This window comes from Elgaria multicarinata, chromosome 10 (assembly GCF_023053635.1).
Source record: "Elgaria multicarinata webbii isolate HBS135686 ecotype San Diego chromosome 10, rElgMul1.1.pri, whole genome shotgun sequence".
Taxonomy (NCBI): Eukaryota; Metazoa; Chordata; class Lepidosauria; order Squamata; family Anguidae; genus Elgaria; species Elgaria multicarinata.
In genome coordinates, this window is record NC_086180.1 from 77,849,414 (window position 1) to 77,868,513 (window position 19,100).

A 19,100-nucleotide genomic window follows, 5' to 3' on the forward strand; every position below is an offset into this window, starting at 1 on the left:
ACATTTTCATTATCTTTACTTCAAAACAACAATTACAAATTGAGACTGTGGCGCAGGGGAAGATGTTTTAAATATGTTTTTAAAAACAGTTTCTGCCACACTGGTTTCCCAATGGAAAATGTCCTTGTCTCCTGGAGTTTCTATTTGTCTCGGAAGGGAAGCTGATATTTGTGGTCACGCTGGCTTCCATCTTGGGCAAATAACAGTTAAAATGAACCCAAGGATATTCCTAAACTCACTCTGAGAATCCTGATGAGTTTAGGATCGTCCTTATATTCATTTTAACTTGGACCGGCAAAGGTCACAGATAATGCTGAACCTGGCTGGCATGTGGTGGGATTGCAGAGGGAATTTGTGTATAAATGTGGGTTGAGGAAGGAACACATGATGCTATGATATTTTTACATCTGAAATGGGCCTTTCTTTGGCTCTTTATCTCTGACCATTGTTGATGTCAGATCCATCATTCTAAAAGTTAAATCACAGATGTGGAAGAAGATATTCTGAAGTTTGGCAAATCTAGTGTTAATTTAATGGTCTATGTCCTATACATGTCCTCTCAGAAGTAAGTCTCACTGAGTTCATTCCCACATCTCTGTGTATATAGGCTTGCAGCCTAAATAAGTGAGTATACTGCATAGGTGGTGTGTTTCAGGAATGTTATTTTCCAGATAGCTATACAGAGACAAACTCCTTTTAAATTAGCTAGTTGATTTAATATATAAATACTGCCAGCACATATAGCTTCACAAAGAGTAATATGAAACTAGGCATCAAATGGGAACAGTTTGCTCTGCATTTCATTTAGTAGCTTCTTTCTTACTCATTTCCCTGAAGGACAAAGCTTTACCCCACTACATGCATAATTTAAGCTTTTTGACAAAACCTGCAGTAAGGACTGCTTCAAATAAGCACTCTACTGTTTTAAATGATTCTCCTACCATCTCTTTAAAATATCCCCCCAAGGCTTACAACATATTCCTGCACAACCTTTAGTTAAAAGATCACCTCTATTAAGGCAATCCATTTTCATCACTCCTTCTAGTCATTCCCTCACAGGATTAACTTCCATTCTGTCCTGGATGAGCTCATAAATACCAAAGAGGATTATTTCCCAGAATATAGTTAATATGACTAATGTTGTCGCAAAATCCTGCTTGTAACCCTTTCATGCACAACATTTTAACAAAATGACAGCTCATTATTCAATCAGATTAATGGGAAGCAAAATAATATATGATGCTTGCAAGTAAGTTTATTTTTTCTTGATGGCCTCTTTTAAACTGAAGATATAATTTCTACCATAAATCATGCATTGGTCTGGCAAAATACTTGTTTAAGGCATATGACAACAGCACCATACTTCAGGCGGGAAATACTGTGCGTAAATTGGTGTTACACCTGTGTTTCCCATAGCAAAACTCTGAAGTAGGCAGCAACAGTAGAACTGAATGTGGAAAATATGTGGACCGCACTGCTGCTGTGAATAGTTACTGTGCTTATTTTGTATAATTGAATTGTCACAGAGTGTATTCCCCACCTACCCTGGCAACCATGTGTGTATATATACCTGCCAACTAAGGATAACGCTTCATGTATCTGAGGAAGTGGACTCTCGCCCATCAAATCTTATGTCACAATAAATGTGTTGCTTTTGCAGCAACAAATTATCATGGTTACCCATCTAACAGCACTTGCATATTGGAAAGTGCCATTAAGGTTCAGCATCAGAAGCGATGCTGCACCAGACCATCATGATGGACTTGCAAAGATGGGCTGTCTTCCTAGTGCCAATTTGTCATCACCTCCCTCCCAAACCCCACAGTTTTACTTATAATGTGGTGGTGTTGGGTAATCCTGATGCAAAGGAGGGAGCGTGGGGTTTCCGGCAGCCATCCGGGTACCAGAGCCATCGCTCACCCTCTTCCTGGTGGAAGACGACCAATCGCTGCTTGCCTTTCACCAGGGACTGCCTCTGGGTTGGCTCTGAAGCAATGTTAGATGGCGGAAGTGCTGTAGTGATCTCACTCCCATTGAAAAAGTTGGGGTAAGTCCCCAACTTTTTTTAATGCGCAGCTTCACAGGAAAGCCTTGCAGTAGCTGTAAAGCTGCAGCTGTGTCATATAACTGATGCAATGCAGATTCACAGACACTGAGGTGCTTTCCTTGCATACAAACAGCCCCCGGCATGCATGAGCACAAACAGATGCCATCATCGATTTGTGCTGGTCTCTGAGGTAAATTAGACAATTTTTCCTGCTTATGAGGTTATGACTTTGTGTCTATGAAAGAAGCACTTTTATTAGTTCATGATACAGTTAGTGCAAGGAAGTTTCTCTGTTATATTTAAGCTAAGTGAAAGTATTTAGAACTATTCTAAAAATGAGAAAAGTGCTGTTGAACTTAATTTAAGAGGAGTTAATTCAGTTCCCTGCTACACCCTTCTTTCTCACACCTGCACATGTATATTTCCACATACAGGGAACAGTCAGATCACCTTTTAAGTCTGCTTTTTCTGATGGTCTTGCCTTACTGCCCATTCCTCACACTTGAAGCCAAAGGAAAATGCTTATTTGGAGAGTACCAACTTGTGGCTAAGGCATTACATTGATTTCGCAGCAAGGGATTTCATTCTGGCATTTCAGGCAAATAGGCCACTGCAAATGTTTCAAAATGGTATGTCAGTTACTTAGTACAGCAATGCCCAATTAAATTTCAACCAGTAAAAGTGAAATAGACATGTTTTACCTTAAATTAATGCAAGTAATATGAATGTTTCTCCTATAATAGAATAATGTGTTTAAATAGTTAACTAAAAGTGTTACTCAGTATTGCATGTGCAAAATTGCATTTAATGTCCCTTTGAAGGCTCTTTGATAGCCTGATGGCTTCGGACATACTTTTGAATTTCACATACAACCAAGAGAATAGGCCGATGGTCACTGTTGTGTTGTCAAACAATTCGTCTGGATATGAGAGACCTGGAGAACTGGAAGCAATAATTGGAAAGCATCCTGGATGTAAGTGGTGCTGTTACAGCCCTGATGAGGAAACAAAATGTGTTAGTAACATATGGTGTCATGTATTTCAATAACTTTTTAGTCTCCTTATCTTGAAATCAATGGAACCTGCTTCCAAATGAGGGGCAGCACCATGCATTATGATTACTTCAGAAAACATCTAATAAGCTGATGCCATTCAAAGAGGCACAAGATTGGTACAAGATTGCCAGACACACACACACAGTTGTTTAAACATGCATGTACATGTGTATATGACACCCACACATTACATGTTTGCTGAGAGAAACATGGGTGTTTCCTGCAACATATTGAATAATTAATGATCACTATGTTCAAAAAGTAACAGCAAGTTTACATGACTGGCTATGCTAATGTAACCCTAATAATAATAATAATAATAATAATAATAATAATAATAATAATAATAATAATAATAATAATAAGAATAATATCATCATCATCTTAGCATTTGTATAGTGCTTATTGTGTCCATATTGCAGGAAGGGAGGGGCTGAGGCTAAGTGAGAGTGGCTTGCCTAAGAACATCTAGGGAATTTATTTATTTATTTATTTAATTTATTGCATTTATATCCCACCTTTTTTCCTCCAAGGAGCCCAAGGCGGCATACATAATCCTTCTCCTCCTCTCCATTTTGTCCTCACAGCAACCCCGTGAGGTGGGTTGGGCTGAGAGTGTGTGACTGGCCCAAAGTCACCCAGTGGGTTTCCATGGCTGAGTGAGGACTAGAACTCGGATCTCCCGACTCCCAGTCCAACACTTTAGCCACTACACCACACTGGCTCTTCATGGTAGAAGCAAGGTACAAACCATGACTTCCTGATTTGTAGCCCAGCCTCTTAGGGTTAATGGTTGAAACGTGCAACGTGCTATTCTTCAAAAAGCAGGAAAAGGCCCTTGCAGCACAATCTTATACATATTTACTCAGAAGTAAGTTCCACTGTCTTCAATGAAACTTCTTACCAGGTAAATGAGTATAGGATTGAACTGTCAGTGTGTTATAAAAATGCATAGGCTCCGTTTCTCACCATACAATCTACTGGGAACTTTTCCTATGCAAAACCTCCATTGAAATTAATGAGATGTCCTCAATGAAAGAAAAGCGAGTATAATTAATAAGTGGAGCCAAACATAACCTTTAAATAATTGTTCAGATTTAAAATATGGGCAATGTATGAGTAGTGGGAACATTATTAAAGATCTGGGTCTATTTCTAGGCTTTTTTTTTGACAAGAAAGCAAGGCAACTAACTGCATATCATTGCCCAGCTCTTTTCAATATATTATGGTAAGTAAGAGGAAGCTTTTCACTTCTTTCTTTGAAACGGTACAAAACATAGCAAGATTGCTACTGCTAAGCATTTGCAAATGACTGATAAACACATGAAATGATGTTGCTTATGAAACGGCAATGGAATTACAGTGACAAAACTGTTACATTTTTTGGCTCTTCATGGCGAACTAAATGTACATGGATCTTCCTTTGAAAATGACAGCAAAGTGGTTCCTTATATAAGTGAGTTGTAAGCTTACCTCTAATAGTACACTATTGACCATTGGGTTGAGAACTTCAGCCTTTTTGTCACTCTGCCCAAATGAAAACATGAAGAAGTTTTAATAACAGGGCAACACTGAGAAAATGTATAAAATAAAATATTTATTTGCTTTAGTAATACCTTAATTTTTGAATGCTGCCATCTTAAAGGTTCTGGCTTATTGTATCAAGAAAACACACATATGTTCAATATCAAATATAAAATGTTATTTTCATTCATACTGAAGATGTGGCATTGCTAGAACTTACAGAAAGCACCGTTTTCTTAAATTGGACAGGAGTATGCTAGAGATTTCCTGAAGACACCAGAGGATTTAGACTTGCTTAAATTCATTTGAAATTGATTGATTTCATCAGGGCTTAGACACAAGTTAGGGCACAATCCTATGGTTCTGGGAGGATTTTCTAGATTTCCCTTCCTGAAGCCATAGACACTGCTACGACTTTGGGAGGGGGACTCCCAAGATCCAATCCTTCGCCCTGCCCTCGCCCCTTCACAGACACGGTAAAATGAACCACGGTGCCTACTTTCAGAGGCTGCAAAAGCAGCCTTGGGGAATTTGTAGAGGTCCAAAAGGGGGCATTCTGGAGGAAGGGGAGATACAAAATGAGACTGATATACAAAATCCCATGGCCTCTCCAGCCCCAGCCCCACCAATGACAACACAACTACTCTAGATGGACTCAGAGACCCATATAGAGGAAAATGTGGAGAGCCAGTGGGGAGTAATGGATAGAATGTTGGACTGGGACTTGAGAGATCTGGGTTCTAGGCTTTGGGCCAGTCACCTACTCTCAGCCTAACCTATCTTCACAGGGTTGTTCTGAGGATAAAATGGAGAGGAGGAGAAGGATTATATAAGCCGCCTTGGGGTCCTTGCAGGAAAAAAGGTGGGATATAATAAATAAATATTTTTTTTAAAAAATGTAAAAAGGAAAATAAATATAAATTTTAAAAATGTTAAAAAAAAGAGAACACCAAAGGGAATATCACTTCTATTACTTTCCCTTTGCTGGCAGCAACCCAGGTAGACATTGGGTACTCAGAAGCGTCCAAGATCAGAGCCTTCTTTCTAATGGGTTATAACCCAGTATGGTCATGGCCTTACGCACAATGCCTAGGTGTGATGGGAAATAGAGTCCATTGACAACTGAAGAACCACAGGTTCCCAACCCTGCCTTAAATGATTCTTTCTTACACTTTTCTGGTCCTTATCCCTGGAACAGTTACGTGATGCTGCTTGTCTCTCTCCCTTCAAATCCACCTTTTCCATGAAGACTTGGCACAAACCCTCAGTCCTCCTATCCTCCCGAAACTAAGTTCAAGTACATGTGACACAACTGAATGCATATTCTTCCCTTTTGCCTTTTCTTATATCCTCCTCCTGGAGTCAAAATTTAAACTGTAAGCTCCTTGGGGCTAGAGAGGTGAAGATCTATAAACAAATGAAAAATTTAGGCTGTGGGAGAAACCATTTTTTCCTAGGGCTGCTTTTTTGTCGTCCCTCCCCCCTCCCCCAAATTGAACATCTTTGGGTTATGACATATTTTCTTTTAGCATGATGAATAAAATATTTAAGATGGTGTTTATATATTGCTTCCCAGCCTTTACTACCCCACAATGATTTCTAAAAACTATGTAATAAAACATTTATTGAAAGATCAGAGTTCTAACATTTCTTGAAATAATGAAGGCATGGAGGAATTATTTTAATCCTGCATGATTCCCAGCATAGTTATTTCTTTCATTCCTCATTAACATTATTGATCTAATCTTTCTTTTACTGATAGACATTTAGAGACGCTCCACATCATGCTCAGTTTCCCAACGTATGAGCAGAGTCATCATATCATAATATGGAAGAAAATGTGCACTCTGGATAGTTTTGATTTCTGTTGTTTAGAGTCCTGTGTTTCTGGGCTTGTTTTGGTTAGATGCTGTAGCAGTCAATTAATGTAGTTCTAATCTAAAACCCACATGAAAGAAACACTGTAGGTTATCTTGCCACTGCCACTAGATGCAAAGCAATAGCATATGTGTTATCCCACCAATGATTCTCTGTTAAAAAAACCCAAAACACCTCAGTGCCACAGTTTTAATGAAGTTTCCAATTAGACCTCACAACTAGGGAATGCTGCTTCATCTATAAAACCTTTAGGTTGGGGAAGACTGTCCTAAAGCAACAAAGTGACTTTGGATATGCAAAGAGTGCTAAAATAAATAAGAATTACATTTTTTTAGAATTTCCCCCCAAATTTATTTATTTTACTTACTTACAACATTTGTATACCGCTCCACATTTAAAACAATTCCAGAGGGGTGAACATAAGATGTAAAATAATAAAAGGATAAAATTATTCTTTTAAAAAAGAGAATGTCAATAAAAACTGTAGGTTGTCTCTTAAGGAATGCCTCATGGAATAGAGCTGTGTCAGAAGGCACTGAAAGCAACACAGTGGACAGGGAGTTCCAAAGGAAGGGGGTCACCACACTGAAGGCTCTTCTCTGGATGGACTCCAATTGGGCCATAAGTTCATGTGGTGCCACCAGGAGAATGACCTCCGTTTGGTAAGGGAGAAGGCGTTCTTTCAGATACCCTGGTCCCAGGTTGATTAGGGCTTTGTATACTAGTACCAAAACCTTAAACCTGGCCTGGTAGCAAATAGGCAGCCAGTGCAGTTCCCTCAGCAAAGGAACTGCATGCCGAAAAGGGGCAGCTCCTGACAACAGCTGAGCTGCTGCTTTCTGCACTAGCTCCAGCTTCTGGAGGAGCTTTAAGGGCAGCCCCACATAGAACACATTGCAGTAATCCAGTCTTGAGGTTACTAGTGCCTGTATCACTGTGGCCAAGCTATCATTGTCCAGGAGAGGCTGTAGCTGGTGAACCAGCCGAAGCTAGTAAAAGGCACTACGACCCACCATGGCCACTTGGGCCCCCAGTGACAGTGACGGATTTATGAGTACCCCCAAACTACAAACCTGATCTTTCAGAGAGAGTGCAACCACAACCTGAACAGGCTGTAAGCCTATCTCCCAAACCAGGAAACCACTCACCCACAGGGCTTCTATCTTGCCAGGATTCAGCTTCAGTTCACTGACGCCCATCCAGCCCATTACTGAGATTAAGCACTGATCCACGACTTTCACAGCTTTTCCTGATTCAGATGTCACGGGGAGATAGAGTTGTGTGTCATCAGCATACTGATGGTACTTGGCTCCAAATCCCCTAATGGCAGCATCTTATCTCCAATGTTAAACAACATTGGATATAAGATGGTATCCTATAGAAACCCATAGCTCAAGGGGCTGAGGAATGGTCACCCAATGTTATTTTCTGAACTTGGCCCCGGAAGTAGAATTGGAACAACCGGTTTTTCCCCAGTGGCTTCAAAATTTCTGGAAATTGCACATCTCTACTTGAAACAAGGACCTATCTTTTTATTGTAACTCTGGCCTTAGCTAGACCTAAGGTTTATCCCGGGATCATCCCTGTTCATGTAAATGACACACAGGGAGCAGGCAGGGATGACCCCGGGATGATCCCAGGATAAACCTTAGGTCTAGCTAAGGCCTCTGTAAAGCATCATGCGCCCTGATATCATGATCATCATCCCTGAAGATGAGAGATTGTAAAAAGACACTAAAAATAGAACTGCTTCAAGGTCAGTAATTAACCACCCCACAATACCATCTCCTTGTTTATTTCAGCATATATAAACTTCTGAAACATAAAGAAATGATTGCCTGTTAAACAATATTGATTGATATAATCAATGGTTACTGCAAACGGTGTGAAGGAAATCTATAGCGATAAGGGGGAAAGATATTTGCTGTTTCTCAGTAACTCCTGGCTTGTAGTGACAGGATTACAATGTAGTTATTCAATGTCTGAATTGTTTAGCAGTTGAGTGGAGATGCTATTAATCTGGGAACCTCATCTGCTCTAAATCTACATAACGACTGGTTTATATGATCCTCTTGCAGCTATTCTTTGGCCTTGCTATCAGGCTTAAAATAAGTTCATTACGACCAGCTATATCTGTGAAGTTTGTTTTAAAACCAATTTTGGCCTCAACCATATATCCAATTATGAATATCATTTCAACTGAGGGTCACTATTCACTTTACACTTTTTCTTAAGGAGGGGATTGTCGGCTGGGTCCAATTCCTCCCTGACAGAGAGAGTGATGCTGGCCTCTTTAAAAGAGGCAGTAGTCTGACCACTCCTGAAAAAGCTTAACCTGGAACTAGAGGATGTTAAAATTATAGGCTGGTGGCCAACATCCCCTTCCAGGGCAAAGTGCACAGGTGGTTGCAGGACAACTCCAGGCACTCTTGAATGAAATGGATGATTTAGGCCTTAGCTAGACCTAAGGTTTATCCCAGGATAGTCCCGGGGTCGTCCCTGCCTGCTCCCGGGATATCCTGTGTGTCATTTACATGAATGGGGATGACCCCGGGACAATCCTGGGATAAACCTTAGGTCTAGCTAAGGTGTTAGATCCATTTCAATCAGGCTTCAGGCCTGGTTTTGGAACAGAAACTGCCTTGGTCGCCCTGTGGGATGATCTTTGCTGGGAGAGAGACAGGGGAAGCATGACCCTGTGGATTCTTTTGGACTTCTCATCAACCATGGTATCCTTCTGGATAGGTTGTCTGGGTTGGGAGTTGGAGGCACTGCTTTGCAGTGGTTCCACTCCTACTTGTATGTCCGATTTTAGAAGGTGGTTCTAGGGGATTATTGCTCTGTGCCATGGCACCTAGGTCATGGGGTTCCACAGGGCTCAATTTTACCCTCTGTGCTGTTCAACATCTACATGAAACTTCTGGGAGAGCTTATCTGGAGATGTGGGCTGAGGTGTCATCAATATGCGGATGACACCCAGCTCTACCTTTCCTTTTCATCAAACCCAGTTGAGGAAGTGGCTGTTCTGAATCAGTGCCTGGGCACGGATGAGGGTCCTCATCCTGGGCTGGATGAGGGCTAACAAACTGAGACTCAATCCAGACAAGACAGAGCTACTATTAGCAGGTGGTTCATTTGGCTAGGTGATGTCCAACCTGTTCTAGAGGGGGTTGGAGGATTGAGTTTGTAGTTTGGGGGTGCTCCTGGATCCAGAACTGTCACTTGAGGCACAGGTGAATTCAGTTGGAAGGAGGACCTTTTATCAGCTTATGCTGATATCCAACTGTGCCTTTATCTGGACAGAGATAGCCTAGCTACGTCTGGATTAATGCAATGCGTTATACAAGGGGCTGCCTTTGAAAATGGGCCGGAAACTCCAGCTGGTACAAAACAGGGCAGCACAATTGTTAACAGGGACTGGCCAATGAGATCACATTATGCCACTACTTTCTCCAGCTTCATTGGCTGCCAGTCCAGGTCTGGGCCAGATTCAAAGCGCTGGTATTAACATTCAAAGCCCTAAATGGCTTGGGGCCAGTCTATGTGAAGGAACGCCTCCTCCCATATGTACCTGCCCAGACCCTAAGATCATCTTCAGGGGTCCTTCTCCATGAGCCCCTGCCAAAGGAATTGAAGCTACCAGACTACCAGGAGGAGGGCCTTCTCTGCTGTGGCACCCAGGCTGTGGAATAAGCTCCCTAGAGAGGTTCACCTAGCACCTATGTTATACTCTTTCTGATGCCAGATGAAGACCTTTTTACTTTCCCAGTATTTTAACAGTTTACCATCTTAGTCTTTTAACTTTTCTGTTTTAAACCTGTATTTTAAATCTGTATAAATCTCTGCATTGCTGGTTGTGCTTTTATATTGTTCTTTTATATTGTGTTTTTATACTGTAGTTTGTTTTATACCTTGAATTGTACTTGAGGGTTTTAATTTTTTGTGAACCGCCCAGAGAGCTGTGGCTATTGGGTGGCATAGAAGTGCAATAAATAAACAAACATTAAGGTACAGATATTTGAGTACAAAATATATGTTCATCTGTTTAATGTAGGTTGCTAGACGTCTTTCAGAATGCTAGTAAACATTTCCACTGTGCTTGCATAGCATAATGGCAAAGAATTTCACCTTTGAAGACACAGAATGGAAGTGCACAATATCCAAGGCTAAAGCTTGTGCTGTTCCCTTCCAAATGCCACACTTGTAGCTCAGCTGTGTATGGACTTGTTTGCTATGAAGTCATATGGCAAGGCTCTTTTAAATTCTGTGTAGTTGTACCAAGCAAAACTGAAGTGCAAAGGTACCAAGGTCAAATCTAAAAGTCATATAAAATGCCTAGTACTGAAGCTTGATCAGATTAATATTTCATGTTGAATTTTTTTTGCTTGATATAAATATTTATTGAGATTGCCTCCAAGAAATATGATAAAACATGCTAAGAAAATGCAAAAATAGACAAATTCCTATAACTTGCTACCAGCATACATTATTCAAAGTGAATGCAACATGATTAAATTATGTTCTTTTAAAGGGATCTCTGAAGAGATGCCTACAGATCTAAGGGAGATGGAATGGGCATACAAGACCCCCTTTTAAGATTCCATTATCTAACAGGAATGAAGCACATTGAATTTTTTACATTGGAATTATTCCCCCTCCCCAGTTTTACTGCTTCACTTCATATGTTTTCTGGGAACACCCCATATTTTAAGTTCATTTGAAGCCCAAGTTTAATCCTGATCTTGTTGACGCCACAAACCCATATTTGATCTACCTTTCTTTAGTTCCAATGTTGGCTGCTTACACTTCTTCAGTTTTTTTTGTTCTGGATGGACCTTCCCTTAACCCATTCCTGGGCTCATTTTTTTCTCAGCATCTATCATTGTCCTGTCATATCTATCACAATCTACTCTTATGAATGAGTCCTAAATAACCTGTTTTTGACATGGTACAATCATCACTGGAGGATTTTAGCTCATCTGTTTTGCTTCATGAGTATGTTATTGTATGTATACTTGTATAGTGAAAGTATTATGTATACATGTATTAAAACATTTACAAACCATCCATTCTTACAAATACTAGGGCAGTATACAAAAAGGCCATTGACTCGCTATTTGCTCCTTGTCATGTCCAACTCATCGAGTGGGTTTGCCGCATTGAATGAGCTGCCTGAGCAGCTATGTAAGCAAGCCAAGGACAAGGTGATGTAGTGGGAAATCAGGAAAGGAAAATGCTCTTTGTGTAGTGCTTGGAACTCAATTCTGTGACAAAATCAAAAGTACATGCAGCAGATTAACAGCCTTGTGTAGAAAAGGAATGATACTCAGATGTTAAAAAGTGATGTTAATAAACAAAACTACATAACAACTTACCCCAACTGAAGTTAGGACGTCAGAAAATTGTTGCGATAGGGTTGAGACTTCATTACACATTGTACTTGTTAAACTATTAAAGAAACAACAGGAATATCATATATATATATAGCGAGCATATTATAGCATATTTTTAGTGCACATTTCACTAAAACATAGATGAGTAGCACATGCTGCAGTGCTAGAGCACATGCCTCCCCTTTTAAAATTTTGTAAGCTATATCTACGGAGCACCGCAGATAGACATAAGAAAAATAATGTGGAGAAAGGAACGAGGCAGCAGAGGAGGACGCTAGAGGGACTGAACCACGTCTCCTTCCTCTGGCTGCCCATTCCTCACCTCCATTTATTTTTATTATATGTATCTGCGGAGCTCCGCAGATAGAGATTATAAAATTTTAAAAAGGGGGGAACGAACAGCCCTGTTCCTCTCCCCCACCCCCATTTTTTAAAAAAACTTTTCTAGAGGCGCAGGTAAGTGCCCAACTTTTTTGGAGTGGAGTTTCCAGGGTTTGCCCCCAGATGGCTTCACAATGGCGGCTGCGTCATGTAGTTGACGTGCAGCTACTGTGAAGCAATCCCGGGGCAAACCCTTCATGTAGATGTGACTCTGCATGAAACCCCGAAGAGCTGCTAGCAGTCAGTGAGCACAGTACTGAGCTAAGTGAACCATTCGGCATATGCTAGCCTTGTATGTTCTTAAATTTGAAATGAATGGCAGTTTGTGTAGGAGGAAGACACGTGTAATTTTAGGGGAATGCCCATATTATAGACCTAAAATGTTTTAGCAGGGATCCTGGAAAAGGTAGTTCTGTGAAAAAGGCTAGGGGTCCCTAATAGAATTTTTGGCACCTCAACAAATTGCAATTCCTAGGATTCTTTGAGGAATAGAACCAAAGTACATTTATAGTGTAGGCAGGGTCTAAGACTTGGGTATGTAATTCAAAGAGCTGTATTTAAGACACAATATGCCAATACCTACACCAATATCCAAAGACATTTTGGTGGCACTGTAAAAGGATAAAACAGTGCAGTTGTTCATGAGAGAGGTGCAAATCATCAAATGCCTTCTTCTACTAATGAACCATGAAGGGGTCACTAAACAAGCATGCACAGAAATGGAAGGATGAGAACAAAAATGTAATCACGTCGTTAGAACTTTTGCTTGTTCCAAGGCAGGCTTTTCAACTTCTTGTCCATGAAGAATTAATTCTGCTAATTTATGGAGCTGCTCAATGCAACGGGCTGTTACCTCAGCAAGGCTTTCGATAGACATCATGTAGATTTCCTGGAACGAAATACAAAATACTCAGTGCAAAGAACTATATGGAGTAACACAGATGCACTGAATTCTAAGATAAATAATGCAGTGTCACAGTATTATCAATGCAAAATGTAGGAAATGTAATTGGTTATGCACCTTGAAATAACATGCTGTTGTAATTTAACAATTAAAAAGCAATTCTCAGTATTCCTTGTCATAAAATGTATTTTACTCCACAGGTAATTGGGGGAAATGTTATTGACAAATTTATAGTTTGCACTGCTTAAGCTCTGAATCCTGGCCACACAACACCAAACTCTGAAGTCAGATTTAGGGCACAATCCTATCCAGATAATCGTCAGCCTCCAAAACCAGAGGCTGCTGATTATCCCATGCGAGGTGGGCGAAATCACCCACCTGGGCAAAAATGCAGGATGGCCGGAATATGGAGGGGATCCTCTCCTCCATACTCTGGCCATTCTGCATTTTTGCCCAGATGGGTGATTTCGCCCATCTATGCACAGCTTCAGGGAGGGAACAGTCCTGGAGATCCAATAGGAAGCTGTGTAAAGCAACTTCCAAGGTGTCCTCCCCTCTCCCGTACTGCCTCCTTTTCACCTTTGTAGTGCTCTGTTTCCGAGCATGGAGATGTAGTCAGGGCAGAGTGAACCATTCTGGTTATGAGAGGGAGGGGGAGGGGAGAGCAGTTTCTGGGATCAAAGGTTGGAGACCTGGCTCCAGCCTCGGTTCCCAGAAATGTAACAATCCTATATCCCTGTAGACAGCGTCTAGTGGCCTAGAAATAATGTCCCTCCAAAGACATTATTTCAGCCAGGAAACGTATCTTCAAATGTATGTGTCTTAGCTTTGTCATTACGAAGAGCCTAAGAGAGATGCAATGTCTTAGCTTTTGTCATTGCAAAGTGCCTATAACAAACCCAGACTAGACATTTCTAAAAACAATTTTCTAAACTTTCAGGATATAATAAGTGGTGGAGGCAGAAAAGGGGTAAAAAGGAGGAAGAAATCCTTTTTAAAGACAGACATACCCAAAGGCCCAAACATACCCTTGTACAAAGATATCCAGAATGAGTTTTAGGAAGATAAATGTTGGTGGCTGCACACAATCTTAGCCTGGAAAAGGGCAGTCAAATGGAAACTGTACATCTCTCACCTCTACAGTTTTGGTTTTTCCTTCTTCTCTGTTTCCAGATTCTCCTGCTTGAGGCCTTCCTTCATCTTCTTCAGTTCTCTCTGCTGGGTTCTTGTCCATTTCTATAGATGTGGGGAGACTAGCTTCTTCCAAGCAATCATAAGCTTTCTTCCTAGCCTGCGAAATACACACCACAAAAGGTAATACCACAACAGGTAACAGAAAGAATGTCATGACATGTTCTTTCCCTATGTAATGCAAAGTGGAATTCATAAAGAGGCTACCTATTATCTTCACAGGCAAAAGATGCCCCATGTAAGCATGAAAACTGCTATGGTGCCTACCTACTGTAGTAGTTCATAAACTCTTTTGCTGGTATCTCAGGGGACTTGGCAACAGAACCTCTCTTACCTGCCACCAAACCCCCCATCCCTGCTCTGATTGTGGTCAGAACCTTATATATATTTATATATGTGCACAAAATGGGGTGGATTTTTTTCATTTCCCTCATCCCAGGGACTGTATGTAAAAGACACTTTTTAAATTTGCCGGTTGTCCAAAATATTCACACTTGTCCCACCTGTGAAGTGCTGAACATTATCCATTTAGCAAGAGGATTATCCAGGATGTAAAGTGTTTCCCTGACCATTGGGGGTACCCTTGTCCTAGTCCATCCCTTCTCAAGTTGGCAGCAACTGGTTTTCATAGGAAAGTGCATGACCCCCTAAAATAAGCCATGGGTTGTTAGGGTGGCTTGTTGCCCCCACACAAGCTACCCTGCAGAAATCAGTCTGGGTTCGGATGACACTAAAACCCACCATGTCTTGTCACCCAAAATGGGTTATCCTGTCATGTGAACCCAGTTATTGCTTTGCATGTCTTCCATTTCCCACATGCCTTTCTGTTCTTGCCCAGTCACCATTCATTATGATCTGCACAATTTGAGTACAGAATTTTCCTTGAGAAAGACATTCTGGATACCAAAAATCAGCAGCAGAGGTCACCATGAAAACGATTCCATCAAAAACTGTGGATTTGAGGCAGTATCCTACACAGCCGCTGTGCCTGTGCTGGTTCTCTTCTGCAACTAGAGCCAACCACTCATGCAGACAGGAAGTCCTATCTGTGAGTTACATTGACTTGTTGTGCTATTGGGCGGTATAGAAATGCAATAAATAAATAAATAAATAAATAAATAAGACCTGTCCCACGCTGGAAACAAGTTTCCTGATGTTTCTGAAACTACAATTTCTCATTGCATTTGAACCTGGCTGTTCTGCTAGCAGTCAGGTAGTATAGGATACTGCCCTTGAAAAGCAAAATTAATGTCATCTATTATTCCAGAAAATCACTTTTTTGGGGATATAGACAATATATGGACTTATTTTTTTAGGGTGCAGGCAGCTATCTTCTTTGCCCAATATGGTTTAGTTTATATTCTTCAGCACAGCTCTCTGTACATATTGCTACAATTTTATCAACACTGTAATTATACCACTGTTTTCTGCCGTCTAGTGTGCAGAAACTGATATGCCTTCAACTATTCCGCTCGACTATTCCACTAAGCTAGGCATAAAAGGTGGTATTGTAGGTGAGTTAGTAAACAGTCACTCACCTTATTAAGTTTATCAGGAGTAGCAGCAACATGTAGTTCAAATAGCAATTCTGTAAGCATGGTAACAAACTCATCTCCCATATCTGCTGCAAAAGTTAAGAGAGAAGAAATATTTTGACCCTATCTTCAATTCCCCAAAGACACAAATTATAATTATTTATAAAGACATTCCTCTCTCTCTCTCTCTCTCTCTCTCTCTCTGTGTGTGTGTGTGCGTGTGTGTGTCTGTCTCTCCCTCCCTCAAATTTTAAGAAATGAGTGAGTTTCTTCAGCACAATATTGCACATCCGTCACTGTTCTTCAATAGATAATGTTCTCCGCTTAGAAGCATTTTCAGGACCAAAGCAGAGATTATTGCAAATACATAGCTAGCACCTATGCCTTTCTTTCTTCATTTTCCCTCTACTGTATGTGCAGTGGGAAGGATGTTTGCCAGGGAAGAAGCACTGCCTCACACTTGTCACTGGGGGAAGGGAAGGGGCTGGATAACATCATAATGGGACTGGATGTGGTCTATGTGCTACCAGCTGCCCTTCTCCAATATAATCTATAGTATTTAGTTTCGTGATTTCTTATCCTACTTCATGGGTAGGCAATGTGATGCTTGGAGGAACCAATGTCCCCCCTTGGTGCCCACCAAGATACTCTGCTCCCCCCAATTTTTATTTTAAAAAATATTTTAATTTTTTTTTGGCAGCTGGTATTACTTCAAAGTGAAATGGGAGCCTCTAGTTGCTGCTATCTTAATTTCCCATGATTCCTGTAGTCCTTTGTGACTATTCAACCCCACCAATAGCAGCCATTTTATGGCTGTATCCAAGACAGTTTATCAAATTTCCAAATGTGCCTGTCCTAGTGCCACACCCAATCTCTTGATTTCAACTGTTTTCTGCTTACAGTAGGTACAATTTTGTATAAAGGTATTCATGTATAAGTCCCTTTGATTTTGTGCCACATATATTAAAGTGACATGCAACTTTTTCATGGTATCGATTCTATTAAGTTGGACAGCAGTATCTTCAATGGGAAGGTCTTCAGGCACATCGCTTTGAGGATGAGACTGTTCATAACTAATAGAGACAAAATGATCCATTTTGAAAAAAGCATGTGGATTTTCCTATACAAACCAATATGCAGGCGATGTGATGTGCATGATACAGCATTCTAAAAACACAGTAGTGAATCCAGTTTATATTAATTAAGAACTGGATGCAGTACTAGTTGTTGTTTGTTTTGGGAGATTTTTCTATATCTCATATGTGATATATTAGTAATTCTGCAAGTACCTTTCTTTGCTTCATTGTCTTCGTTATCTGATTCTTGAGGAAGGAAGACTGTCTTAATAGCAATTAAAGCTTTTTTTGCTGTTTCCAATTCCTCTCCTTCAAGTGATGCCAAATATAATTGTATCTGAAACAGAAAATAATGATAACTAATCCAAGGCCACAGCTAGACCTAAGGTTTATCCTGGAATCATCCAGGGTTCGCCCCTGCCTGAGCACTGGATCCCCTGTGTGTCACCTAGATGAACAGATTTGACCCCTGGATGATCCAGGGATAAACCTTAGGTCTAGCTATGGCCCAAGATATGCAGAGCTGGGACAGAGCATTTCAATGTAGCTCCAGTGCATCATGTGAGAAAAAAAAATTGGAGCAAGTCTGCTCTCACTGTTTACACTGGCAGCAATCCTATATTAATACTTTAATACCACAGTATTAGATGAATAGGTTTTAACTATTTTATTTATTAATAACTATTTTATTAATTTCTTATTACACCCATCTCATCCTTCAATGAACTCAGATTGGTGAACATACGGATCACATCCACAAAAAACACTGGGCCAGACTTGCATAACTTGTGCTTCATATTTTTTCCAGGAAACATATGTTCTTAAAAATCAAGGTTGGCATTTTTGGGGGGTGGGTGGATGGGTGAAAGTAGCTCACCTTGCCTAGGGCGCAAAATAGTCTGGCACCGGCCCTGAGTATGTCTATTCACAAGTAAGCAGGACAGGCATCTGACTGACTACTAAGATGTAAGTAGTGCTAGCCTCTGCAGGACAATGCTCAAAAGGAAGAAGGATTGAATCTCTCAGCACCTTCCTCTCCTGCCCCACCTTTCTTCCCTGGAGGAAACACCTCTTATGTTCAATCAGCTGCTGATCAGAGATAAGAGCTTTTCTCTCTGTAGCACTGAGGGTTGGGCCAGGGGAAGTTACCAGGCTGGCTGTGGAACACCTGCAGGCCTGATGCCACAGGTTCCCCATCCCTGGATTGGACAGTGTGTGGTATTCTTTTAGATAAGAAACAATGAACAGTGGATATTAAATTAATATTAAAAAAAATAGTTCATGGAAGCAATGAGTATAGAGGTTAGAAAGGGATTGTTTGTCCTACAGTGGTGGTGAGCGCTAGGCACTATGAACCAAGAACAGTGGAGAAATTATAAAATGTTGTAAGCCACTCTGAGTCTATAGGTTAGGGCAGAGTATAAATTCAAATGGCTAAATAAATAAACACAAATTGTTGTTTCTACTATGGTAGAAAAAGGCTTTCAATCTTACTGGGAGCTATTCTTGAGAAATATGTCCCAGTAAGCATTCTTGTTATTGTGATTTATGCAGTCCATTTACTGTACCTTGGCTTCGCTTTCATTAGACAGAATTTCCAGGGCTTCCAGATGAGACAGACCCTGAAACTCATCAAAAAGTAGCCCATAATGTGCCGTCCTTTCGAATGTGACCTGCTGGGCCAGTCTCTGCTTCTCTTTCTCTTTAGCTTCTCGCAAAAGCTGTGAAAACATAGATCATGGTTTATGGTTTATTGGTTGAATAGCAAATTTGACTGAATTTACCACCTTCAGACTCAGCTTCTCTAGGCAATAATAATAATAATAATAATAATAATAATAATAGCAGATGTGAAATGATTTATTGTTTTATTAAAGCAATTCTAGTAAAGAATTTTAAGCAGGGTTCTCTATGTAGTTTTTCCAATTAGTTATCATTATAGTTGAGGGTTGTTGTTTTTAATTAAGAGGCTTCAAACACAACAGTAGGTGTAAATAATAGTTCAAGTAAAATCACCATTTTCAACAATAATTATAAAAGGATTTGTTCTATTCTCTATTCATTATAACAAGAAAAAGCATGTGCTTTTGTGCTTCCCACATCCATGTCAATGAGGA

The 19,100-nt window shown here is 40.4% G+C and overlaps 1 protein-coding gene across 3 annotated transcripts in view; it reads right to left on the reverse strand.

Moving 5' to 3' along the window:
- Positions 1-2,086: 2,086 nt before the first annotated feature.
- Positions 2,087-19,100, reverse strand: part of FAM114A1 (family with sequence similarity 114 member A1) — a 30,206-nt gene continuing 13,192 nt past the window's right edge. The window contains exons 6-13 of one of the 3 annotated variants that reach the window (XM_063136439.1): positions 18,552-18,704; positions 17,197-17,320; positions 15,911-15,993; positions 14,317-14,472; positions 13,027-13,166; positions 11,879-11,951; positions 4,575-4,628; positions 2,087-3,041 (exon numbers count right to left, since the gene is read on the reverse strand). In XM_063136439.1, the coding sequence (XP_062992509.1) occupies positions 2,940-3,041; positions 4,575-4,628; positions 11,879-11,951; positions 13,027-13,166; positions 14,317-14,472; positions 15,911-15,993; positions 17,197-17,320; positions 18,552-18,704 (885 nt within the window). In that variant the 3' untranslated portion in view covers positions 2,087-2,939. Of the gene's footprint in view, positions 3,042-4,574; positions 4,629-11,878; positions 11,952-13,026; positions 13,167-14,316; positions 14,473-15,910; positions 15,997-17,196; positions 17,321-18,551; positions 18,705-19,100 lie in introns of all 3 variants that reach the window. The other 2 variants (XM_063136437.1, XM_063136440.1) reach the window with 2 other exon arrangements.